The sequence below is a fragment of the Lagopus leucura genome, unplaced genomic scaffold (assembly GCF_019238085.1).
Source record: "Lagopus leucura isolate 7727_CA_CO unplaced genomic scaffold, USGS_WTPT01 Super-Scaffold_100159, whole genome shotgun sequence".
In the NCBI taxonomy this organism is placed as follows: Eukaryota; Metazoa; Chordata; class Aves; order Galliformes; family Phasianidae; genus Lagopus; species Lagopus leucura.
The window spans coordinates 20,308,030-20,334,887 of NW_024962335.1; the positions used below are offsets into that span (position 1 = coordinate 20,308,030).

The window sequence follows — 26,858 nt, forward strand, 5'->3', positions numbered from 1 at the left end:
GTTTTTTCCAAAACCCTGGAGGATTAAGTTGATCTCCTTAGAGGCTCTCTGCAGGGGCAATTACTTGGAAGAAGGGAAGGTCCATAGTCTTTGATTTCTGAACAATGGTGAATTGCTTTATTTTTTTCTCTAGTGTTTTGGTAACTCAGTTTTTGAGTTTGATGAAGCATGAGAAACTCTTGCAGACTGCTTCTGCTGATAGGCTTAGCTGCAACAGATTGGAAGCTCCAGTGTCAAGAGAAGGAGGACTACACAGAAGACTAACTGCTTCCAGAGAACCATCCAGTCCTTTTACCAGGAAGTAGAATTTAAAATTTTCTCTACTATGTGATCATCTATATCTGCATACCAGGTTGGTTGGTGGCAATTTTGCCATATATATAAAAGATGAGTGCCTTGGATTTAAGATATGCACAGCATCTTTGAAATAGAATCATCTGGAACATCTAGAACATGTTGCCCAGAGAGGTGGTGGATGTCCCATTCATGGAAACACTCAAAGTCAGGCTCTAAGCAAGCTGATCTAGTGCAGATGTCCCTGCACATTGAAGGGTAGTTAGACAATATGACCTTTACAGGTTCCTTCCAAATCACGTGATTCTATGATCTCCACACATTTTTGCCATATTTGCCTCTCCTTCCTCCATCTCATATTGCACCGTTACAGCCAGGCACTCCCTTCTCAAATGACCTCTGGGATTCCACCATTGACAGTAATACTAGTTTGACTATGCTACTTTGGATGGCGTAAGGAAAAGGAATATGACTTGAACACAGCATGTAATTATGACATAAATGGTCAAACACATATTCACGTACAAACCCAGAAGTCCTCAAATATACCAGGTCATGGTTTTGGCTTATTTTAAAGTATCCAAAGGTCTGGCTCAAGAAAAAAGGCAAATTATGCAATCTGGACTGCATACAATTTTTTTTTTTTTTAAATGCAACATTTATTTACTTTGATTTTCATAAAGTTATTTTTATCCAATTCATAAAATATGTGTTGCACATAAAACTATGAAAGATATGAAATGTTATGGAGCAGAGCCAAATCTTCCCATGCCTGGCGTAGGTTCCTTCTTGTGGAGAAAAATAACAGTGTTTCCCTTATCTCCGGCTCCCACGTGGTCACTTGGAGAATTGCATCATCTGTCCCACCTTCCCATCTTGTTGGACCTATTACACTGACATCGATTTGATCAATCTGCTGCAGAGGTTATTCTCACCCACCTTGCATCTGTTTCACAAGCCTTTAACAGTTCCTGAGAATGCATGTTTGTAGGCTATAGTGTTCTGGTTTGGAGGTTCATCTGCCCAATGCAAATCACAACTGCACTAAATATTGCCATTGTACCTACAAAAAGATGGTGACACTGCATGAATGGCAGTCAGGGATTGAAATTCAGAGGAATTAGCATTGAAAATGATGACCTGAAGAAGATAGTTTTTATATCTGTGCTTTTATTTTCCCAGCAAAGAATTTTGCAACAGATGAGTATAAATCTATGTATATAATAGGTCCAAATAATAGGTCTTTAAAAAACATTACGGAGGAGGCATTAGAGGAATGTTTCCTGCCCTTTCATAAGTTAGCAGTAGACAAACACAAAAACATGTTTTGAATCAAGAAAAAAAAAAAATTGAACATTAATGAATGAAGACAGCAACTAGGACATCTGTGCTGCACAGAGGTTTGTGGAGCAGAGATCACAAACCAGGAGTGGAAGCAGCACAGTATGGAGCAATGCAGGGACTTTAGCTGGATTACTGGCAGGTTGACAGTCACACGCATGGCATGTGTCCAAGGGAAAGAGCTCTGCCTTTCAGCAGGTTTCACCTGGTTGGACCTAGTGCCACACTGATGTGACCGTAGTGTCTGGCTCGAACATCTCTTCAGTGGGAAGAGAATTGAGGAAGGTGCTGATAGGGAATTTATCCTGATATCTCTGAAAGCTGCTTGGTGTTGAAAATACATCTAAACTACAATTGTCCCTGAATGAATTTCACCTGAATAGGAAAAATTTCCAACAGAGTAGGGCTATAACTGTAATCAAAATCCTTTTTAGCACATCCTGATTCCCCAGGTGCTTCTATAGCGCAGACTTAATTAATTTAACCTGTATGAAGATGACCCATGAATCAGAATTCACAATGGATACCTGAAACTGAAAGACATAAAAAAGATGCTTAGTAAATCACAATTGCCCTATTCTAGGGCAATTGTGCTAAACTGGGATGAGATCAGAGGAAGGACAGATTATAGAATTTTTCACATTTTAGTTTAGATCACAGATTTTGTACTCTATAAGTAGTCATGCTGCTAACAAGGAAGGATCTAAATGATTCTGTGGCTCCTATTGCCACAGGAAGCAGTCAATAGTTGGGTAAAACAGCTCATAGTGTCATAAATAGCTTGACAGAATCAAAAGTTGAAAGACAATTTTAATGACATCTGGGTAAGCAACTTTAGAACATGAGGAACACATGTAAGGTACAGCAGTTTTTTCTTCAGTATGTGTTAGACTAAGTGAGATGCACAAGCTGAAAGTGGACCAGTAGAATCTTCCCAATGATCTCAGTTCTATCCCATTATGAGGACTGGTGAGCCAGTAAGGCACTTTTCTATTGACTTGGTGATTCTTTTTAGGATTCCGGCATGCCTAATGTGTGTTTGTGTTTGTCTCAGTCCCAGGTGTAGAATTGCTGTGGGATCTGGATCAGTTTGCACAAGGGTTCTTATCTCCCAGCCAAACTCTAGCTCAGAAGCAGCTCCTGCCATCCAAATTCCTCCTTACACTTTCAGACTATAGTAACTCCTTCCCCTTACCTTTACCAAGCCACTCACTGTTCTGAATGCACTGTGTTCATCTCCACAGGTGAAGCAGCTCTGTCATGAATGAAATAACTCATGTACCCTTTCAAAGACAGCAGAGCACTCAGAGTCCCTTCCTGATTATATTTACTCCACTACTGTGGCCCAAGATCCCACTTGTATCTGAGACTGTGTGAACACACATAGAAAAAAAGCCTTTCCTTCTCCAAAGAGCTTTCAGTGTAGTTAAGGAGGGGAAATGTTAACATCTCTTTTCTTTATGAGGCGCAGAGTAATTTAGTAATTTGTCTCAGACCTTTTCAGGATGACTGCGTGCATGTAGTCCAGTATGTTGGCATTACTGGTGATTTTTTTTTTCCCTTTTTGTGAAGCACAGTGTTTTTCTTGTTTTCTTGGAGCAGATCATGCCAGATTCAGCAGGAGGGTAATGACTTCTCAAGCAGAATGCAATCTTGTCAGAAGCACTGAATAGTGTAGTGTCATTGAAAGGAAAGTCAGCAGGTCTTAACAAACATTATCAGGCTGTAGAGACTCTGATTACTCAGACTGTGCCTGGCAAGACGTAAATCACTGAGGTAAAATGCAGAACAGTGGAACAATTAACTCTGCATGCAATGCCAGTACCCAGGTTCAAGGCAGGGCAAGACTCAAATGCTGGGCTGGGATCCTGAAGACCAACACTGGGCTCTGTAAAACCATGTACTATTCCTCTGCATCCCACTGAAGGGAGCCTTTGGGATGCAGAGAATCTAGAGAGTGTGTGGACCCCAGGTGCAGGGAGTTGAATGACTCTAGGTCTGGTGTGTGTAAGCCCATCTGTAGCTTGCTTTAAAAGCACTAATATGTGCACATTGACAGCACTGATGTCAGTGGGAGTTTTGCCACTGTCTTGAAGAAGCCTATGATCTTGATTGTTCTCTATTACTTAATTTCCTGATAGCACTGAGTATTAAAATATCCTAAACTCAAAGTGTTATTTGTTGGTTACAGTGTTTTTCAACAGGGTGGCACTGGTATAGGTGAAGTTCTTGCAGGTCAGCTACATGGAAAGCTGGTGGTACAAAGTGGAGAAAGAGATATGTCAAGGTATTAAGAATGGGAAAAAAAAGGCAAGTAGAATGAACTGCAGGTAAAAGTTGTAGGCAGACATGCAGACAAAATTTCACAAAGGGACAGTCATCTATGGGGCTTTCACTTCCACTGAAAGAAAACAAGTTGAAGGGATCCCATATGCCTCTGTTTTCCCTGTGTCCCTCATTAACCCCAAATTCTGTTTTACTTGGCTGTTTCTTTGGCAGCTTTATGGTACATCCCCCGCATTCTTGCTCCGTAAGAAATACTAAACTAGCCTGAGTCTACAACCCAAGTCACAGGGCTTCTTTCCTACTCAATGCATTATCCTTTGGCAGCAGCTCTCCTTATATCCCCAAGGTGAAGTGGGTTGCAGCAGTAGTTTGTACCTCTCGCCTTACTGCTGCTGTTCTTGTACCATAGAGGACTTTGTGCTGGGCTCAAGGCTAAAAAGAAATCCAAGGAGGAAGAAAGTGGAGTTAAATAAGCTCCACTATTCCCAGTTTCCACAAACATTCCTTTCCTGGCTCAGCTTGCTGGTTTGGTTTGGCAGTTCCCCAGTTCCCCTGAGATCAGCACACATACCACTCATCCTCTGGAAATTCCTCACTGGCCACAGGGAAGCAGGTCACCAGCCAGGATCTGGGCTCCAAATTCATGAGGCTCTCTCTTTTCAGAAGGAGCCAGGTGGGTAGCTGAAAAAGAGTTGCTGAGAAAGGGATAAATAAGGTCTTCAAAGCTCAGAGGTGATCTGGGGAGGAAATAGGGGTGTTTGAAAGCAAAGGTGGCAAATGAAAGGTGTTAGTTTGAATGAAAGAAAAAGAGGAAGAGAAGGGGAATGTGGAGGGACAGAGAAGATGTGATAAATATGGATAAGAAAGACTAAAGCACACATATGCTTAAGATTAGGGTAGCATTCACCCCCTTGTCAGCATGGTATGCATCCCCATTTGAACCTGCTCTTCACCATCTGTCACAGCTGGTCTTCATCTATCTTCTCAGGCTCATGGGATGGCTGCATCCTCTGGGTCTGGCACTGCCAGCCTCAGCCTCTTTCTCAGGGATGTATTTGCTTCTGGTCCCCACCAGCTTCCCTCTGCTCCAGGATGTTGAGATACAGCAGTCTGGGCAATTCACCACTGGTCACAGTGTAAAAGGTGAAGTTACTACTGCTGAATCCTCACATGTCTCTTTTTGCTCGCCTCCCTTTGAGTTTTTAAAATTCTGTAGGTATGAAAGGAACTTTTTCCACTGTCCAAGAAACAGCCTGTTTTTCACATGGAAGTTGAAAGAAGCACATTCTTTTACAAGGTTATAGGACTGCAGTGTTCCCCAGTAAGACCAATTGTCTTCTGCCATTAACATCAGTCACAGCAGCAGTGATATGGTTGTCCCTTTTTTCCCCTTGTCAGACTCTGGAGCCTTCATTTTCCTCCCTAATTTCCATAATGCTCACAGCCATGACATTATGTTTTTGTTTGTGCCTGTCTCTTAAGAGGCATAAAGTTACCTTTTATTGAATTTGTTTATTAAATGCAGATTCTCTGTCTGAGAGAATTTTTTTGACTTAAAACATCTCCTAAAATAAAAGACATTTAATGCATGCTTCATTTGTTGCTATTGTTCATGGCTTGGCACTGAACAAACTCCTTTTCCAGTTAAACACTACTTGTAGACATCCTAATATAGTACAGCATGTTTTAAGTGAAAGCATTCATTTTTCAAAGTCACAGCAACTTCTGGTTTTCTGGATTACCATGCCAACTTGGCAGAAAGTGATAAGTCTAATGACAAAAACGTATATGCAGGTTGTTTTGATGCTTTATTCAACCAGGGTTTTGCTGGGACAGAATTAGCTTGGCTTGGACTTATTAAATCCAAAACTCATCTGGCTTCTCACAGCGATACGGAGTTAGAAAAGCACCCATGAGTTTTTCATCATCTGTGTGCCCCATAATGGGAATCATATACAATCAGTTCCAGTTAAGCTCAAGTCACAAAGAGTGGTTTTGGCCAATAAGGAGAGACCCAAACCTGCCTTCTGCCTCAAGCCTGTGGTTCTTGCCTGTGTTGCCCAGATCCTTTTCTTTATGAGGTCCCTGTCCCTCACTGTTCTCTGTCTCTCCCTAAAACCAAGCCCCGATGCACGAAGGGAAGACAGCAGCTGCTTGGCTGAGATCTGGACAACAGCACATGTGGTGGATGTAGGGAATCCTCCAGGAACGCAGGAAGCTGAGAGGAAGATTCAGCTATTTATCAGTGCAGCTGAGAAAAACAAGGCAGTCACAATCTGGCTGTCAATGGACTTGAGGCTTGTCTTGTCATGGTGTTGTATTTCTCATGTTCACAGTAAGGAAACTTTGTGGGCTCCAGATTACTAAGAAGACCTATCCATGTGGTAAATTGCTAACTGTTAAGGATACCCTAGATTTGCCTGGAAAGACACTCCTTTTCTAGCCAGAAATAGTATTTATGGAGTGGCTGTTTGATGTCTACTGAGAATTTCTGGATGCCCTTCAAACCCTGAATGACTGATGCATGTGCCACAGACCATCAGTCCAGCACTGATCCTGGCATGTCAGCCCTAATCTCTGTGCATGCTGTTCATGGCCAGCATGCCCCAGTAGAGGTGAAGTCCAAAATAAATACATGTATATAAATATATATGTACCCTACAAAGGAACATACAGGGACTCTTAATCAAAGCATCACCATCAAAGCAGATGGTGTTCTATTTGCACAAATTTGTAGGTGGGGTAAACATAACCAATTCATCACATGTGTTAGATACCCTATACTCATCCCTCCTTTCTATTTATTTGATGCAAATTTAAGACCATCACATCAGTCTGGCTCTTTACTCCAGACATAATGTCCTATGGTTTTCACTTATGATTGCATTCATGTTGACAAACAAGACAATAACCATCAAAGGAACAAATGTGTCTCCCCCAGCACTTCTGTGTATGAATATTGCTGAACCCAGGGCTGGACCTTAGTACCCCCAGAATGCCTGCCCATTGAGGTGGAAGAGTGCTGACCGTCTAGCTGCAATTCAGCCAAGATCAGCTATTTAATTATATTTCATTTTATGTATCTTCTTCCAAAATTTAATTCATTTCTTTTTGCATGCTTTTGTTTACCAAATAAAGCATGTATTATCTATACGAAGCTATAAATCATCTTCTGAATGTCCCTCTCCCAACAAACAGGAGTGTTATCTGCAGACCAATGCAATGGGTCATGGCTGCTTGATCAGATACAGGGTGTCTGAGGTGCTTACCCCACTATTTTACATTCTTCTTCCTTTATGCAGTGCTTAGAGGTCAAAACAGAATTAAAAGAGTGCTGGGGCTCCCATTTAGAAATAAAAATACGAGGCCAAGCTGTCCCTACCTCTTTTGGCAGTCATGCTAAATGTCAACCTAACACCATAAATGATTGGTTTGTTTTATGTGTAGTGTGTGTTTCAGTACCTGAAACAACGATTGCCTCTCACCTACAATCCAGATCAATAATAACACAGTCATTATGTAATGTTATGATAGATAGAATATATATATGAATAGAAAGAATATATATATGAATATATATATTCATATAGATGAATATCAATCATGTACTCAGATCTTGATGATCTCTCTCAGCTTCCCTTCACTACCATTAAGCTGAGGAAAAAGTGTCATGCAGAATTATCACATGATGAAATTTGGTTTTTGCAAAGAGTGTTTCTCTAGTCACAAGACAAAAGAGTCAGAATCACCTAACAGTGCAAATTCACTAAGTGTATACTTATTGGTAAAAGCTATTCTAAGCAAGCACATTCCATTATGAAATCTTTAAAGATTTTAAATTAGTGAGAAGAAAGCCCAAATCTGGGTAAAAGCATGATAATATTCACAATGTAAGTATGACAATAACTTCTATACACTGCTTCTCTACAGTCATGTCTTCTTTTCCCATTCCCCTACACTGAAGAGTTAAACCTAAGAATAAACTCCCAGCTGGTTTCAGTCAGCAACATGCTAGATGTTTGCATTCGAAATCAAGTCTTCCTCCCTTTATTCATTTCATTCTTCCTAAGAAAGAACATTAGATCATTAGCATTTTTTCCTTAAAAACTTATTTAGACTATTTTCCTGGAAGTAAAATTCCATTTTACAAGTTCATCTCAAAAGACTCTAGAACAGATTGTATGAAAAGGAAAAAAAGCTCTGAAACAAATATCTGACAAACAAATTGGCAGGGTCTTCTTGCCTGGACACCATTGAGTGATGACATTTGTAGGTGACAGGAAATGGAATAGCAGAAGCTGTAGAGTTTTGAATTTTCACCAGTTTCAGGAGAAGCTCCCAATGTTTGATACTTTTTAGGTCCTTGGAAGAAGCACTTTTGTAAGATTTCTGGAAGCCTGGATCTAACCTTATAGAATTAGGGAATCAATTGAGATGGAACAGACCCTTAAGGGCCACCAAGTCCAACTCCCCTGCAATGAACAGGAACACTCACAGGTAAATCATGTTGTCCAGAGCCCCATCCAGCCTAACCTTGGGTGTCTCCTGGGAAGGGGCATCTGGGCAATCTGTTCTGGTGCCTCACCACCCTGACCGTAAAAAACTTCTTCCTTATATCCAACCTGAATCTCCCCTCTTTTGATTTAAAACCATTTCCACTTGTTTTATCACAGCAGACTCTGCTAAAGAATCTGTCCCTTTCCTTCTTATAACCCCCCTTTAGATACCAAAAGATTACTCTCAGGTCTGAACAGCTTCGGCTTTCTCAACCTGTCCTCACAGGGGAGGTGTTCCATCCCTGGGATCATTTTTGTGGCCCTCCTCTGGAAGCATACCAACAGGTCTACATCTCTCCTGTACTGAGGACTCCACATTTGGATGCAGTACTCCTGGTGAGGTCTCATCAGCACAGAGCAGAGGGGCAGGATCACCTCCCTCACCCTACTGGCCACACTTCTTCAGATGCAGCCTAGGATACGGTTGGCTTTCTGGGCTGTTAGGGCACATTTCTGGCTGGTTCATGCTCAGCTTGCCATTCACCAGTACCCCCAGGTTCTTTTAGGCAGGACTGTGCTCTATCCATATTTCTCCCAGCCTGTACTGATACAGGAAGTTGCCACAACCCGGATCTTGCACTCATGAGGTTCTCCCAGGCCCACTTCTCGAGCCTGTGTAGGTCTCTCCGGGTAGCATCCCATTCCTTGGGCATGTCAGCTGCACTACACGGCTTGGTATCATCCACAAACTTGTAGAAAGTGCACTCAATCCCACTGTCAGTGTCATTGATTAAGATGTTAAAGAGCACCAGCCCCAGGAATGACTCCTGATGGACACCACTTGCCACTGATCTCCGTCTGAACATTGAGCCATTAACCACCACTCTCTGGGTACGATTTCGCAACCAGTTCCTCATCCATCGAACAGTCCACCCATCAGATCCATGTTTCCAATTCAGAGAGAAGAATGTAATGAGAGATCATGTCGAAGGCTTTACTGAAGTCCAGACAGGTGACGCCAGTGGCTCTTCCCTTATCTACTGAAGCAGTTATTCCATCATAAAAAACTTTCTATTTACACTGATCCTAAACACACCTTTCACAGCACAGGGCTCTCTGTTACCTGGCTGTCCACAGAGCAGCATCACAGGGCTAGTGGTGGTAGCTCAGGTCATTTGAGGACCTAATCCTTGGTGTACAACCACCTTTAGCAGTTTGCTGTACTCAGGGTTCTGGCTGTTCTTTCTGCATTTAATGAGGAATCCAGTTGTATATCTGTCTTGGCTTTATTTTGGCAAATTATGAAACCTGAAGGATCTAGGAACATTCAAATTTTAGGAGCATGAAACAACAAACAATAGAAAAATGTCAACTTTGTAAGGAGGAAATCTCATTTGCATGTTTGTGAAGCTGGGGAGGCAGCTATAAAATGAATTCCTTTTGTATTTATCCTTCAAATTTCTTTGATGTGTTTCTGACAATACGGAGACTGATGAAATTCTGCTAGCCCATCGTTGCTTCTGCACATTGAAACCTACCAATTTTATTTTATTTTATTTTTTTTTGTGGATGATTATATTTGAGTTCCATTAATTTTTAGCATTATTTTTATGGAAATGCAGAAAATAACACAGTGGGGCCCAGAAATGAGTGCAGGTCTGAACTTAGCAGAACAAACTCCTTGTCACTTTGATCCTCCCACACTACTTCTGAAGAAACATGTTATTTCCCTGCTTCTTAGCCGGGGATACAGAATGGATTTTCACCCCTCATATTCTGCTCAGGTTGCAAAACAGCTGTACCAGTCTAGTTCAGAAATGTAATGTGAATGCACCCTCAGCTCTCAGCTACTTTCTCAGACTTCTTTTCTTTATCTTCACTGCTAAAAAACACACAATACTTTGAAAATACATTATCCTCAAACATAATTCACTTCTTCGTGAAAAGGACAAGATATCCCTCTGGTTTTTTTTTTTGTTTATCAGGCAATGCTGATTTATACATTTTTACAATCCAGCTTTTATTCATGTCATTAAGAAAATCATCAGCAGGTGTACTGACATCTGGAGCTCAATGAACAGCTGGAAAGACAGCTGGGGTTTTACTGTTTTTGAGAAAAAGTAAAATCCTGAAGTAGTGGAAGCAGACAAATAAGATTTATGCATTCTGCTCCTACAGAGGAGTTTGGTGAAGACTTGAAGGAAGGGGGAAGAAAATTTTGATTCAGTCTAATCTGAGGGAGAATTGAAAATTGAAAATTTTTATGTTTATTTGTCATCAGTTTGAGCCGTGATACCGATAAATAGTCTGAGGAATAGCTTGTCATTTTGCATGTCTGCAACTATATGTGGGTGAGAAGTTCGTGCACAATTTGAAAAATAAATATTTTGTTATCAGCTTAATAGCAGTTCCTAGATTGACAGGTATATGCTGGAATCTACCTGCTAGTAGAAGGTATTCACAAATGGCTTAAATGAATAATTTCAAGGACTCCATCTTTTCTGTTTCTCTTTACCTCAGCTAACAGCTCCATGATCTCAGTGGAGTAGTTCCCACAGTATGATTCACTACAGGACAACCAAATCAACAGCAGCAAGAATCCTTCATTATTTTCTTTATTTTGCAGATAAGCATATGGCCATAGATTTAAAGTCAGAAAGCCCATTTATTTTTCAATTTGGCCACCTGCATAGACTTTCATGCAGTGGCCTTTACTACAGGTCCAGTGCATTGTGTTTCATTATTGCAAATAAGACTGATGGGTGAACTGAAAGGCACCAGGAGACAGAAATCTGTTAATTCTCCTGTTAGCATGTAGTATGGGACAGCTATTCTCCGGGTTGAAAAGGCAAGCTAATCTTAAAGAGATTCTAAATCTGTGTAGTACTCGTTGTCCATCAACTCGTTGTTGATAACCAAGATATTATTTCTACTTTCTGTATAGAACATTTTATGAAATTGGTCAACAACAGCAATAAGTAATTCCACTGAAGAAACTGAACTGCAGTTCATGATTATGACAAAATCCATACTACTCCCTGCTTGATCTATAGTTCAGACTGGACATTTGATTCCTTTCTCAGCATTCAGGCTTGGAATAAATTTGAGATATTCTTTACTCCTGTCAAATTTACTCTCTTAAAAGATAAGGGGAGTATAAGCCTAGAAGAGAAGGAAATGGTCGGCAGCCTGTTGTCCTGAAGCCTATCTTCATCTCTGGCAGAAGCAACTGCATTAAATGAGTTGGCCATTCTCTAAATGAGCACATGAACTTGATGGCTAGATCAAGGATAGGTCCTCTGCTTTTCTTAACCAGAGCTACCACGTACCCTTCGAGACCTGGAATCATCACATCATTCGAGACCTGGAATCATCACTAAATATCCGAAGATCTGTTGGACCACATTTACACTGGGAGTTGTAGCTCCTCCTCACAAGGAGGAGCACTGCTGGCAGAGCAGCTGTGAAGGGGAATAAGGGAGCTAAAAGCTACCACACGTTTTTTTTTTCTTTCTTTTCTTTCAGCATTCATTCACAACCAGCCAGATTCCTGGCTTGGCTCACTGTGCGGTTGCACAAAGCAGAGTTGGCCGAAAGGAAAGGAGGGAGAGCATGGCTGGAGGCAGGCACATGGGACTGCTCCTTACATCTGTAGCTGGGCTGAGGTCAGCCTGAGCAAAAGCCTAGCCACACAGTCACCTTTTCCTTCCTGGAAATCAAAGGAACCTGACTGAAAAAGAAAGTACAAAAAGATGCTACTCAATCTTCGAACACCAGTGCCTAGCTGCACTTTTCCCTCCCTCCTTCTCTTCATGGTAAAATTGGAAGTTCATCATTATATCCCCTCATTTGAAGAAAGCATTTTTAAATGGATTGATTTAAGATTGTTTTCTACTTTCCCATTGCAAAAGGCACTTGGAGAGAAGTTCTGGAAAGCACTGTTATGCAAATAGGGAAGGAAAGGTGGTTCCTACAGTGAGAATGGAAATATAAAGCATCAGTTTGTTTCCCACCTTTACCTCAGGTGGGAAAATATCTTATTGCCTCTTTGTTAGGTCTGTGCAAAGGGTTAGTATTATCTTTCCTTATTGCTGTGTTTCACTCGTATACTACACTGTCCACCACAGCCTATCTCCAGTTCCTGAACTATGTCAGTAAACTGAAGTACAAAACATTTCACTTCTCTCATTCAGTTTCTCTGTGTATATTTTTTCTCTTCATCTCAGCTTCAGCAGCTTTGCTCCAGCATATTAAAAGCTTATTTGGGACACCTGCAAGATTTTATGAGAGTAAATAATTTCAGGCGGGGATCTTCTCTTCATGACCAAGGTAAAAATAAATAGCACAGCATACATTTCTCCAGGCTGGGAACAAGTGAAAATGCTGCGTAATGGAAATCCCATGTGAGGAAATAAATTTTGAGACCCTTTCAGTTGGTTGACACTAGTCAAATATTACAAACCATTTACATAAACCATGAAAGATATACTGCTACTCTCACAAGTGCAGGCTCAGATGGACTATTTCCTTCTCTAGTAGTATGCATTACTGTAAATGGAAGTTTTTTTGATCTTTTTCATACCCCTTTAAATTTCCTACTCATGCCTAGTAAATAGAAAGGCTACTACCTTTGTTTAACGTAGGAACTTCACTATACACAATCTAAAATAATATGATCTAATTTAATCTAGCCCAGTCTAGACTGGTCTCATATACTTTAAAGTAATATATCACAGGATATTTATGAAATGCAGAAGTATAAGGTAGGTTGGATCCTCCTGTATGGAATTAAGACACCCATTTAGAAAATGTATCTTTTTTTAAAAAAAGAGATAAAATAATGAAGTAACTTTGAAAGAACTGATTAGGTCACTAACTATGGAATTATATACAACTTGTCATTAATTCTAAGATTTTTTAACTTTTTTTTTTTTTTTCTAAAAACTGTGTTGGCTGTTGTTTTTCATAGGAAGATCTCTTCATATCTATATTGACAACAGTCAGACTTTTAGGATGGAGCCTTTCTCTTTTTAAGCTTCAGTTTATAACTGAAGAGGAAATAAATGCCTATTCTCACTCTTAGCCAACAGGCAGGAAAAAAAAAAAAAAGAAAAAAAAAAAAGAAAATTTTCATTTTAGATTTCATTCTTAGGAGCTAATATACCAGCAATATGGAGCTAAAAGTACAAAGACAAAAATTCTCTTGGTAGTTGCTTTTAAAAAGTGTGCTACTTCATCTTGCTTTGTAATTAAAATGTCTTCTCCATCTCACTACTGTGCTCTCCTGAGGGGCACTGGGATTTCATGTCCTAATAATAGAGATTTTAATGTATTAAAGCTGGAATACACAAGTCTTTGCATAGCACTTGTTGTCATGGGAGCTACTTGTGTAAGTAACTGCAATTCCATATACAGATTTCAGAAGCTGGCCTATAGCACTGCTGTGGTTTTCCTTGTCTATTTTTTTTTTTTTTTTTAATTATAATTTATTTATTTTTTACGTGCTTTCTTTCTTTCTGTTCTTCTTATTCTTTCTCCAGATTCCCATTCATTTAATTTCTCCTGCAAAGTATTCAATTATTTCTAATACAGCAATTTTGATACAGGAAGGCAAAATGTCTGAAAGCGTAAAGAAACCGTGCTTGAGCACACTTCATTGCAATGCTGGCCAGCTAAAACTCTAGTCCTGTCCCAGGAGAGACCATAGGCCCAGGATACCTTAAACATCTTGTATAGATCCTTCTGGGGACAAAGCCAAGCAAGAAATAAAGATGGTTGAAGTTACTGCGCATAGATCTGCTCATTACTTAATAACACTCTACATTCAGTGGACTACAGCACAACTTTTGCTGCCTGCCACAAAGCTCTCACAGGCTAACAGCACTTCACTATGGAGGAAGTAATCCTTTTGGAATCAAGATCTGCCCCACAGCCAGAGCAGGTAGTTTTTAAGGGCAACAAAATATTCAGTGACTTTGAATGACTGCAGGAAAGTAAAGGCACAAATTTCACAGTCTGAGGCAGTTAATTTCTGATAGTGAGTTGTTACTCTAGCAATGGAGAAACTCAGCCCAAATTAAAACTGTTTATGCATAAAATATACTCTGATCTGATTACAAACTCTCATAAGTGAAGTGATGAAAGAGAAACTTGAAACAAAAAGCTTTCAGACTTTTGCAAAGCTTTTGCAGACTTCAATACTCATTTACTCTTCTCTGCAGTGTATGGTCAAGAAAAAATGTGGGGATCAATATCAAAGCAATACTTCCCATACACTCTTAAAGAAAATCCTCTTGCAAGCATTTCTGATATTTGCCCTAAGACCCAAGGTAGCAGTGATCCCTGGGAAATGTGCTGCAACCTACACAAGTTCAACCAGTCTAGATTACAAATAATTTTTATGTGACATTATAATAGCTGCTGTCTGCCTATACAATCACCCTGTGGGCAGTGTTCAGATCATTTGCTCTGCCAAATACTTGAAATTCTCTTGAATAAGGAAGAAAGGAGAAAATCATTTAACAGGCTACCAACAAATATCTTCTCTGACAGGATCCTCTGGGTGTGCTGAGATCCATTTAGTGCAAATTCCAAACAGATTAGACAAAAATATCACGACAGCAAGAAAATTTTCATCTTCCTAATGGAACCAGCATGTGCTCCATGCTGATCAAGAACAAGCTAAAAATTGCTAAGCATTGGAGCTGATTTTTTTTTTTACTTTTGTAGAAGGTTGCATAAAAAAAAAAGAGAAAAATAAAAAGGAAAAAAAAAAAAAAGGAAAAAAAAAGACCACAGGAAAAAAAAAGACCACAGAAAAAAAGCCACAGATTGTTTCATTTTTTTTTTCTAATTGTGTGATTTTTAGACTATAACTGGAATGTAATTCAAATGCTGTGTTTCTCAAAGATTGTCATAAACCAGAACAAAAAATAAAAAGAAATTGCTGTAATTATGATTTGGGATGCATTAACTTCCTTTTGTTGAGGCCTGGAAGTCATGACTTGAGAAGCTTTAGGCAAGAAAGCTTCAAAAGCTTTAGGCAAAAAAGGGAAATTTTTGCTGTGAGGGGTCAAGTTGGATGTATCACCAAGTGTGTAGCAATTTCTCACAGCTAACCAGTGAAACTAGATGATTCTGTGATTCTAATGATTCTATGACAGTAACAAGTGTTTGTATATGGCTAATGAGGTCCAGAAAATTATTGCACAGTTCTTAAGAAAGATGAAAGCATCTTTAAAACAAATCATAGAATCATAGAATGGTTTGGGTTGGAAGGGACCTTTAAGATAATCTAGTTCCAACCCTACCACTATAGGCAGAGATCCCTCCCTCTAGACCAGGTTGTTCAAAGCCCCATCCAGCCTGGCCTTGAATGCCTCCAGGGAGGGGGCATCCACAATCTTCCTGGAGAATCTGTTCGAGTGTCTCACCATCATCACAGTAAAGAATTTCTTCCTAATATCTAATCTAAAGCTACCCTCTTTCAGTTTAAAGCAGTTTCCCCTCATCCTGTTGCTACCTGCCCTTGTAAGAAGACCCTTCCCAGCTTTCCCCAGCTTTTGATATATTGACAGCTTCAGATTTTTTTTTTTTCAGACATCATATTTAAACAATAAAGAAATCTCAAAGCTGTTGTGAGCTAAATAGTTAGAAGCAGGAGAATTAGTTGGCAAACCCTACTGTAGCTGTTGTTAGTCCTCAAGGAGAAGTGGAGTTGAGTTAGCAGTCATACAAGATTGGCTACACTCCTGCAGGGAACAGTGGGGAGGAAGATGGGTAGTCCTTCACTACTTTTTGAGACCACTTTCAGCCACCTTCAAGATTAGATTTGTTGGCTGAGCACCAGTTCCAAGCCCATGCATACTCCTAGGCACAGGATGAGGCCACTCTGGGTGAGGCTTGGGAGCAAGTGGCTATGTTCAGACACTGCTCCATCTTTCTGCATTAGCTATGCATTTTCACCAGCTATGAACAGAGCTTGCAAGATGCACTCAGAAAAATCTGCACCAGAGGAGGTAACTCACTGTTGTGTTGCCACTGCTGAAATGCACCACCTCACCATGCTCACATTCACTGTTTGGTTTCTGTAAACATTCAGCAAATGTTAATGAATGTCATTGGATGCCATTTTTTCCACAAAGAGGAATTCAGTTCCACACCTTTCACTCATCCACACTTCCATGTCAAACACCATTTGTCAGAATGCCCTTCTGCTGCTGTCTGTCACATGGCAACAAAATGTAATGGAATACTGGTGGAAAAAATCAACCTATACTGCTGTACCAACAACCTCTGTCATCATGGGCCGATATAATAAAATAAGAGGCATTACTTTCAGAGCAGCCCTCATATAATTAAAAATGCTTTCAACAAGATTAATCAAAACCTTTTTGTTCCACGTCATTTCATACGTGATATACTTTTTATTATGTGACCACTCAGTCTTTTCAGAGGAGTACCCATAACTTAGTTGGAGATCACTCAGTATATTTGTAACAGAACTAGAAACAATAAATCAGAAGTTTCTCCATTGCATTAGAGCTCTGGGTTGGGCCTTCTCTATCAGCACTGATAGGGATCTCTTGTCTTCAGACATTCACAGCCACTGAAATGAATCGTTTGTATCATCACCACAAAATGATGCACATTGGTCTGCATCTTTCTATGACAAGGAGAAGAAAATGGCTAAGAAATGGTAACTGTTTCAGTGAAGGAAAGAGGTGGTAGCTAATCTGCTACTCACTGATACGGCTCATCTAAATTATCTCAGATCTGGAAGTAGATGAGGGTGGAAATAAGGTCAGCAGAAGAATTTAAAGTGGAACTTGCAATCACCAAATGCAGAAACTCACAGCAAATCTTTCCCTGACTGTTTTTGTGCTAAACTTTTAAGTGTGTTATATCAGTGTGACAAAAGTCAGATAGCACTGGCTCTAAATGCTCACTTGGTCTCTGAGGAATTTGTGAATTCATGAGGAGGATGGTGGAGGGACAGGGAGTAGAAGGCTTTAGCAGGAAGAGAGAGGGAGAAAGAGAAGGAATCAAATAAAACGTGGAGCAGGAAAATCAGATCACCATGACAAATACAAATGAGTTCAGAAAGAGTTTCTGAGTAGAGTTTGCAAGAATGGTAACAAAGTTTAATATGCTGTGGGAACAAGATAATGAGATCAGGGAGTCAGTGCTAATCTGACCACTATAGAGGTATGGTTCTGATACGCATACAAAGCCCTTTCTCACAACACAGCAGCTCAGGCCTGAGTCTGTTTGAATCTCCTAACATAATCCATGTTATCCTGGGAACAGCTGGTTAGGAAAACCCAGCTGCCTGCTGTGATGTTACCTGTGATTCTGTAAGTAGGTCAGTACTCAGTCAATAATACATTATTCAGTAGCCTGAGGATTGCTTAAGTTAGGCATTTCTGTTCATGCGGTGATGGGCTAAATCTGAAGTCTTCCCGCCAAGGTCTCTGGTTGGAATCTGCACTTGGCCTGAAAGCTAAAAGCAGTAAGTGTGATGATAATAAGCATAACAGCACCAAAACTAGATGCCACAGACAGATTTTCCGTGGCTCATGGAATATTTTAGATGTAAATTCATCTGCATATGTATAGGTACTTTGCACTCTGGCGCTGTTTCCATTGAAAGGGCATATAAAAGATATAAAAATGAATCGTCATCATTATGGGCTGGACTTCTGCCAGCTGCTTAGTAATTAGAAATGTAATTGCCCAGTGATAAAAGTTTTAATTACTCGGCAATTAGTACTGAAAGTTTCAAGTGCTTCACAAACAACTCGATTGCATTCCTCAACTGCCAATAATGAAGGATGAAATAGCTCTAGGACGTCTCAGCAAAGCTCTCAGCAAGAGAGATGAACAGCAATGACAGAACGGCAGCAAAATATGTGGATAGCCCTGCTTGTCAGTGACTAGCCAGTTTGGCTCGGTCAAACTGGAATAGGTTGCTCAGAGAGCTGGTGGGTGCCTCATCTCTGGGGACACTCAAGGTCAGGCTGGATGGGGCTCCACGCACCTTGATCGACCTGTGGGTGCCCCTGTTCATTGCAGGAGAGTTGGACCAGATGGCCTTTAAGGATCCCTTGCAACTCAAACAATTCTATGATTCTATGAAACCCATATATTGGATAGCTGAATTCTCTTTTCCAAGAGCAGGAAGGCCATAGGGAGGATGCTAGAGAGGAGGTTTCTACCAACACAGGGCATATTGACTGGCAGGCGAAGAACTGCCCTAGGTGATGCCTGTTCTTTTGATCACTTCCTCCCACAGTACTCCAAACACAGGGTCAAATGGACTAAATCTGAATTGTCTCACTACAGGAAGGCAAACTCACACCCAGAGCAGAACCTTCAGTCAACTTGTGACCTGTACCATTACTTGATGCATTCACTCTTTCAGGCTTTTAGTCACATACAGTGCAAGCACCATTCAGTTTCTTAAGGAAGTTTTAATCTTAATTCATATGAATTTGATATGAAGCACCTAGCTCTGGAGGTGTTTTAATAAATTGCCTGACTCTCATCACTGCAGGATTTACAAGGGTTGCTCTGAAAGTAATGCCTTCTATTTTATTATGTTGGAGCATGACACCAGAAGCAGATGTTGGTGGTGTGACAGTAGAGGTTGAACATTCTACCAGTATTCCCCTACATTTTATTGCAATGTGACAAAGGGCAGCAGAGGGACAGTCTGACAAAATGGTGTCTGACATGAAAGTGCAGATAAAGCAAGGGTGTGGAATTGAATTCCTCCATGTGAAAAAAATGGCACCCACTGACATTCATTCATGCTTGCTGAATGTTTATGGAGACCATACACTGGATGAGCACAGTGAGGTGGTGGGTGGTGTAGATTTTTGCAGGTTTTTTGTAGGTGTGGCATGCAGGCTCTTGTTCGTAGCTGGCAAAAATACATAGCTAATGGTGGTGACAGAATTGAAAAATAGCGTTTTGTAGCTGAGAATTTGCTATATCAAATAGTGTTATTGTGCTCTTTCCATCTGCTGTAGTTTCCATAGAAATCAATAGGAGGCATTACTTTCGGAGCAACCTGCAGTTTGTAGTATCCAGCTGAAGTTTATTTATTGCAACATCACAAACTATTTTAACTATACTATATTCCCCAGCTAGCTCAAGTTGAAAATACTCTCTCCTGGGTCAAGCATGAACTACTTTATACCTGGTATTATCCAATTAATTTTCCATATGCCAGATAGTAAAGGTCCTAATTAAGTAAATCTCTTAGGGCCTAGTTTCTTTCTCCTGGAATTGCTAGAACTTAAATATCATTAACAAGTCAAACGTTAACGAAGTCAACAGTTGGCAACAGTCCAGGAAACAGGACTGCATTTAGGCTACGGAGTTTAGAAAGAACTGCATATTTGTGTTCTTTTTCAGTAATCAAAGAAGAAAATTATCTGAGGAACTGTTTGGTCAGGGAGCAGGGACAATTTTTGCACAAAATAATCACAGATACTGCAGAATTTTTTTGCATGTCCAGCAAAGAGTTCTTTAAATAACATTCAGGTTTTCGACAGACAGCGTGCAAAATCCATCATGAGGACTTTGGCAAAACAAGACAAAATTGAGCTAGTAAAAATATTTCATGGAAAAAAATATGGTAGATTGAGGATGAGATTAAACTTCTCAGAAATTTAAAATAAGCTGAATGTTCTATTAAATGTTACTTGTAAATATATATATATATTGGGATTGAGAGGAGAGGGGGGAGACAGTGAGGGAGATCATAGTGTCTTCCAAAACTTTTTCTCCTTTTTTAAACTGTTTTCCAAATTTAGCTACTGTTGAAAAACAGCTAAGGTTTAGAAGTGAAGCTTATGAGAAAATGCAGCAATAATCGTGCAAGCATGGCTTAAAAAAATGCCTTCCTTTTCCTGGGCATTAGAAGAAATCCAGCAAACCCTAAACATCAACATCCAAATCATATGCATATAACACTGAATGAAATATTTTTTCCCCTAAACTCCAAAAGGAATTTACACCTTTAAATAGTACTTGGCAGTAATTACAGTAACTCAAAGCCTTTAAGTGGTCTGTAATACCACATCAGATGTTTTCTATACTCCTGACTATCAAGGTCATTGATTCTGCAAAGTCTTTTCCCAACTGATGTGCTGGGTTCAGGGAATATATGTATGCTTGCTTTCTTATTTCAATAGTTCATTTTAAAGCAGTGAATAAATATCTGATCGTTGACTGTGTCTAGCTTTAAGACTGCATAGTATTAAGGTCATAATAAATCGGGATTCACCTCACTGAATGTAGCTGTCTTGTGCAAGCTGGTACCAGGCTTAATGTAGAGACATAAACATCTCCGAAGGATGAGTCACTCCTTCCAGACATAAATACCGGGGACAAATGAGGTGATCTAGGAGCTATCAAGTACAGAGAGATCAACTTCTAGACAGCAGAAACAAGGAGAAATGTAAAGTCTTATAACTGTGACAGCTGGAGAATGGCCTGAACAACAAAGGTTGCATGTAGGGTCAGCATTGGTTTCCCCTTGCTGAACTAGGAGAGGAACACACATTTCAGGCTGTGGCTCAGAGTCCCAGGCCGGATCATAAATGACACTCTGCTGGATACTGGGTACAACACAAGGAGCTGGTCTCTTCTCCCAGCATGTTGCAATCAAAACAGCCCATGTGTCCCATTTATTTACAGTGAGAAATTGTAGTTTATAGTGTTTTTTGCAGTAGGCAGTTATTTAGCTCAATCGACTACTGAAAAAGTCTCATGTTTGGCACCGTGTAGAATTTCTCTTTTCCCATTATTATTTTCCAGCTATGCTTTACCCAGCTGCTCAACGGTTGAAGAGGTCCTCAGCTGCCTTCCTTAATCCAGTGCTACAAAACTCCCTGGAAGACGTGGTGCTGCTTTATGAGGTTCAGTATATGGGAGCAAATGGTACCTCAAGTGCTAACCAAGTTCTGAGGTTATTGTACATGATGGGATTACCTATTACCTGTCTTCATGCCACCTTTACTCACCCCAGTCATAAACTCACTGAACCCTAACCCTATATACTACCTCATCAGAATGGAGAAAACAGACATATATACACCAAATACCAAACACCAAGCTCTTTCAGTACTTAAGCAGGCAGCAGCTGCCCACACAGTACTTCAAATGTGGGTTCTAGCTTACAGACAGATACAGGGAAAGTCAGAGCAAACAGCTTACCACTGAAAGTAGCTTTCTTCCAGAATAATCATATATTAACAACACAGTGCATTTTAATTCTTTGGTCTGAGTCTCAGTCCCAAATTACTTGTTCAAACAATTAAAACAACAAGTATCAATCACTGCAAAATAATTCCAAGGGCATGAGTGTTATCTTCAAGGATATTCAGGTCCACTCTTGCCCAGCAGTGGAGACTACAATTCTACTACACAGTCCGGAACAGTGTTGTATGATTAGCTAAAGGAAAGTAGCCCAACAGAAGAATGGGCATTGGCCAAATCTAGTTATCCTACATGTTCAGAAACTGTTACTGGATGTTCAAGAAAGGAAGATGGGCTGGGAAGCCATTGCTGTCTCCGTCAGAATAGACGGTATTTCCCAGTTGTGTTGCTGCCCCCATCTCTAAATCACATGTGATACCAGCAGCAACACATGCCTGTTTTGGACAAAAGAAGACTACCTGCTTTTTCCTTTTCTCTCTCCTTTCCCCATAGCTGGTCTCTAGTTTCCCTAGAGATGGATGTAATAGAGGAATCCAACATTCACATATAGATATCTGATCTGCCCCAGCTTCGGTCAGTGGCACATGAGGTTTTTCTTAATCTCACCTATAACAAAATCCCAAGGACATGTTGTTAATTTGTGTTAACTCTGCCTAGAGTCTCTTGCAGAAGATAAGCAGCTTTCTGTGTTCTGATTTTGTGACAGTTTCTTTTAGCTGAGCTTGACATTGACAAAGGTCAGAGGATCTCCATCAAAGATGAGGAGCTGGCTTCGCTTAGGAAGGCTGCTGAGTTTGACACCATCTGCAATGAGGTTATTCCCAAGAGCATCACAGAGATCCGCAGGCTGAGTAGCAGGCTGTCCTCTTACCCAAGAGTCCTCAAGAAAGAAGACTTTGAAAGGACAGTGCTGACCATGGTCTACACAGCCTACAGGGCTGCTCAGTCCCAGGGACACCAGAAGGACACTTGGGCAGAATCCTTTGTCAATCTTTACAAAGCACTGAAGAATGACTTGATGTTTCCATACAACAAAGAGACATCATAGAAGGAGACTCGAAACAGCAGCTGCTCAGCCATTTCTTCTGGTTGATAAGGGGCACACTTAGCACGTCCACCCCTTCATTCTATGAAAGGTTTAACAGCCCTCTTCATGAGAGATTATTTGTTTTCTAGCTCCCTCTTGTGGAATTCACTTTATAGATACATGTTAAATGGGGAAAAAGCTTGTCTTCAATCTCCCCAGTTTTTGTTTGTTTGTTTGTTTGTTTGTTTTGTTGTTGTTCTTTTTTGTGTTGGCTTTGAGGCATTTTCTGTAAAGGGAAAATAAGGAAGTCTGGTGTATATCCCAGACAGATATGCCCTTATTTCATCTGTGTGTTTCTTATAAGCAATGTGCACATGTGCTGGAGAATGCTGCTTTCCTCGCTGAGGAAATAACTTCATATTTCAGCTGCTCAGTAAAAGAATACTAAAAAGAGATGCAAAGGCCTTCTGTAAAAGGAAGAGGTTTCATAACTGTCAGCCTTCAGAAATTATGGAAAATATATGCATTCCAAATATTCCTGTAAACAAGCACTGTCTGACTCACTTCATTTGGCTGAGCCAGTTTTTAATCACAATAACATTCGCAGAAAACAAAGGGCATTGTGACTACCAGCAGCAAACAATGCCTGTGAACATATTCCCCAGTCCCCAAGACCCTCCCAATGTCTTTCATTATTTGCACATGACTTTGCTTCTGCTCCTTTATTTTTGAGTTGAACATGGATTTATCCTCTGTGGAGTAAAAGGCAAAACAAAAGCTCTATTTAATTTAATGATGACAATTTATTTTCTGATTCTGTCACTTGAACTTAGATCATCTAAACCAGTGTGTCAGAATCCCTCTGAGGAAGGGGAAGAAGGTGGATTAAAACATACATGGTGCTGAATTCATCAGTGTGGCTCATTTCTGATTGTAAATTATGTTGTTCACCTGTGTATATGTGTGTGTGTTTGTGTGAGTGCATGGAAGAGTCTTATTTTATTCACTCAGGAAATAATTATATCCAAGCACCTGGAAGGAAAGGCTTTTCTTCAGTCTGGTGGTGGGAATAGTAAATGTGGGAGCAGAGGAAAAGCAGTACTTGTTTATAGCAAAGCCTGTTTGTAGAAGTTGTGCAACAGATTATTATAAACTGTTGAAGAAAAAGTGTGGAGGATGTGGCTTTAATGGACAGAGAAAGGAACTGCATCTTGTGACAGAAATGGCAAACAATGAAGGATCCAAACTCTTCATACTTTGTCCACAGGTTATATAGATACTGGTTCTCTACTGGCGTTCGAGTTGTTTCTGCTTCCACAGTGTAAGAAAGAGATGAGCATGTCTCATCCTTTTATACCAGCACTCTTTCTATTTACATAATTTCTTAAGGAGAAAAAAAGCAAACCAAAACTGAGGCTGTAAAGGATGACTGAGGATACCAAATCAGTTCCTGAGACATGTTTAATTGCTTCTGCATCACAGCTATGATGTGCTTCCATACATAAGGTGGGGTACTGTGGGTGCCCCATCTCTGGAGGTTTTCAAGCCAGGCTGGATGGGGCCTTGGGTGGCCTAATCTAGTGGAAAGTGTCCCTGACCACAGCAGGGGTGTTGGAACTGCAGGGGCTTTGAGGTCCCTTCCAACCCAAACCATTCTGTGATTCTATGATTCTATAATCTGGGCAAATGGAGCAATAAGATCTACATCTCTTAACAGGAATACTCCAAGGCCTGGAGAAAAAAAAGCCCATCCAAACCTATTTAAAAAGAAACACTCGATCAGTCAAAGCACACTGGGTTTGGCAATTGCTTGTGGGAATGGGGGCTCACAGCAGCCTTAGGGACAGGTTGAAAATGGCAAGAATGTCTGGAAAAATGGCATATGAAAGTCAGAATCAATCTTTTTTGTTGTTAGCAGTTTCACTATGAGCATGCATGAGTATACACAGTTGCAGGTACATACACATGTGTAGTTTCGCTTTTGCACCTGAAGGCTTTTGGTGGTCATTTTTGACATCTGACAGGTATACTTCAAAGGAAGCTGAAAATCTTAGCTAGAAAGCTATGAGGCACAAATACCTCCATCTTCAGTACTTGCGTACATGGATCAGTGCCCACAAAGAAGCCTTGCACTACAGCTCACATACCTTTCAAAGCCTCCAGCATAAACATTCTTGATGTTTGTTCTTTCTTCCCTTTTCATGCTTTAGAAAGAGAGGGAGCACATTTCTGCCTTTACGGCTTTGCCGCTTCTTGGCTACCTAAAGCACCACTTGCTTGTAGAGCCACGAACAGGTGCCATTCATAAATCCTTTACAGACAGTGACTTCAAATCTGCAAAGATAACAGGAAAGAGCATCTCAGAAAATCTTAATTACTGGCAGTCATCCTCCAGAGAAATATTTCCCGGTCACCCCACAACAGAACTGTCCGGCAGGCAATATCACAGGTCCTTCAGAAAGGAATTGCAGATAGTTTTGAATACAAAGTCATTCCCAATAGCATACATACCTTACAGTTTGGTAGTTAAAACCTTTATCTCTGCAGCATAAAATAAAGTTTTTCTGAGTTTGTTTTGCCCCTTTCATTACTGCAGGAAAAGAAATTTATTTCTCAGGAATGTGCTTGGACTGCCCGATTTATTTAAGAGATAACAATTACTGTAATAATAAAATATTCTACATAAAACTAATTGTATTTCCGTTGTATTGATTTCAGCAGATTTGCTAGTAAGAGACTGGCAGCAAGAAAAACTGGTTATCCCAGTCTATAAAACTCAGTGGGATCAGTGGTACAGGAGAGAAGGGGGCATAAAACATTCCCTTTAATGGTTGAGAGGAGGAAATAAATTGGGAGCAAGACTGTCTTTTTTATCCAGAGTTTGAATGGGAAGGAGCACTGTCTCTGGGCAGCATTCTGGGTTTAGGGCAGCTTCCCTCAGTACTGCATTTCCTGCCTCAGGTCCAGGGAGCCTGTTTCTAAAAGAGAGGGAGAAGCTCTGCTATCTATGCTTTGCTCCACTTGCCTTTCATTTCTTCAGAATGAGTCATGTTCATAGACGGTCCCTCTCCCATGGGGCAGAGTCATTTCATTGCCTTTTTTTTAAAGAGGAGTCTTTTGTTCACCCTTTGACCTTGCAGATCATGAAGAAGTAAAATAAAACATAGTTTTGTTCATCTAAAAGAAAATCATATTTTTTTTTTCTTTTTTACTCTGGAGTATTTTTGACATCCTTTAAGGGGGGGGGTGTTTTCTTTGTGGTTTTGTTTTGTTTTGTTTTCATTTTTGTTTTGTTTTGAAGCAACTGCTGAAACATATAAATTTCCTGGCTGTATTGTTCTACTGGCAATTTTTACATTGATCAGATTTTTGCTTTCAGATTTAATTGCTAAACTTACCTGAAGGTTCTCAAGGTGCTGATGCCTGATGGCAGTTTCAAGGCATAGAAATACTACACAGTCCTGAAAACACTTATGAATTTCAGGAAAAAAATAGTGTTATGCATTAAACTCATCAGATGAGACAGTCTTCTCAGGCAAAGATCTGCCTTTCCCAGCTCTCCATGATCAGCGTCACAGAGATGCACCAACTCAGTCAGGGGAGCCAGCTTCCACTTGACTAGCAGGGTTTGAGGAAATGTTCAGCAAGCTGGATAGATTTGTAAGCATGGAAAACATTAGGTGTGAGATATATGGTAAATGGGTGATTACTGGTGGCACATGGGTCGGTAGATTAACTCTTCTGATTTCTTTCTATTCCACGAGACCATTAGTCACAGAAGAACTGTAGAAGTGCTCCTCCAATTGAAGATCAGAGTAGATAGACTAAAAATTCTTAATTTGATCCTGCCTCTTACTGTCACTAATGAAACACGTATCAATGCAGAGATTAGCCCATGCCCATGAATAAGTGACATTCATGGGTCAAAATGGAAGAAACATGGAAGACAAAAGTTACTCTATAAAAAAATATGTATTCATCAGCACAGGGACACTAAAACAATAACGAACTGTCAATTGGAAAAAGATCTCCTTGTACAGAAGAAAGAGAAGGCGGCTGATTTTTTCAAATGCTCTGACTGGGTTTTAGATAATGAGCTGAGCAAATACAGCCTCCTGCAGTCCCTGTTGGTGAATTAGAGTTGGGGAAAAAAAAAAAAAAAAAAGGTTTTAAGGTTTTTTGGG

The 26,858-nt window shown here is 40.2% G+C and overlaps 1 protein-coding gene across 1 annotated transcript in view; it reads left to right on the top strand.

Moving 5' to 3' along the window:
• Positions 1-25,075, top strand: part of FAM180A (family with sequence similarity 180 member A) — a 29,184-nt gene extending 4,109 nt beyond the window's left edge. Inside the window, exons 2-3 of the mRNA XM_042890012.1 lie at positions 21,246-21,346; positions 22,354-25,075. Of these exons, the coding sequence (XP_042745946.1) occupies positions 21,246-21,346; positions 22,354-22,695 (443 nt within the window). The 3' untranslated portion in view covers positions 22,696-25,075. The remainder of the gene's footprint in view (positions 1-21,245; positions 21,347-22,353) is intronic.
• Positions 25,076-26,858: the final 1,783 nt, after the last annotated feature.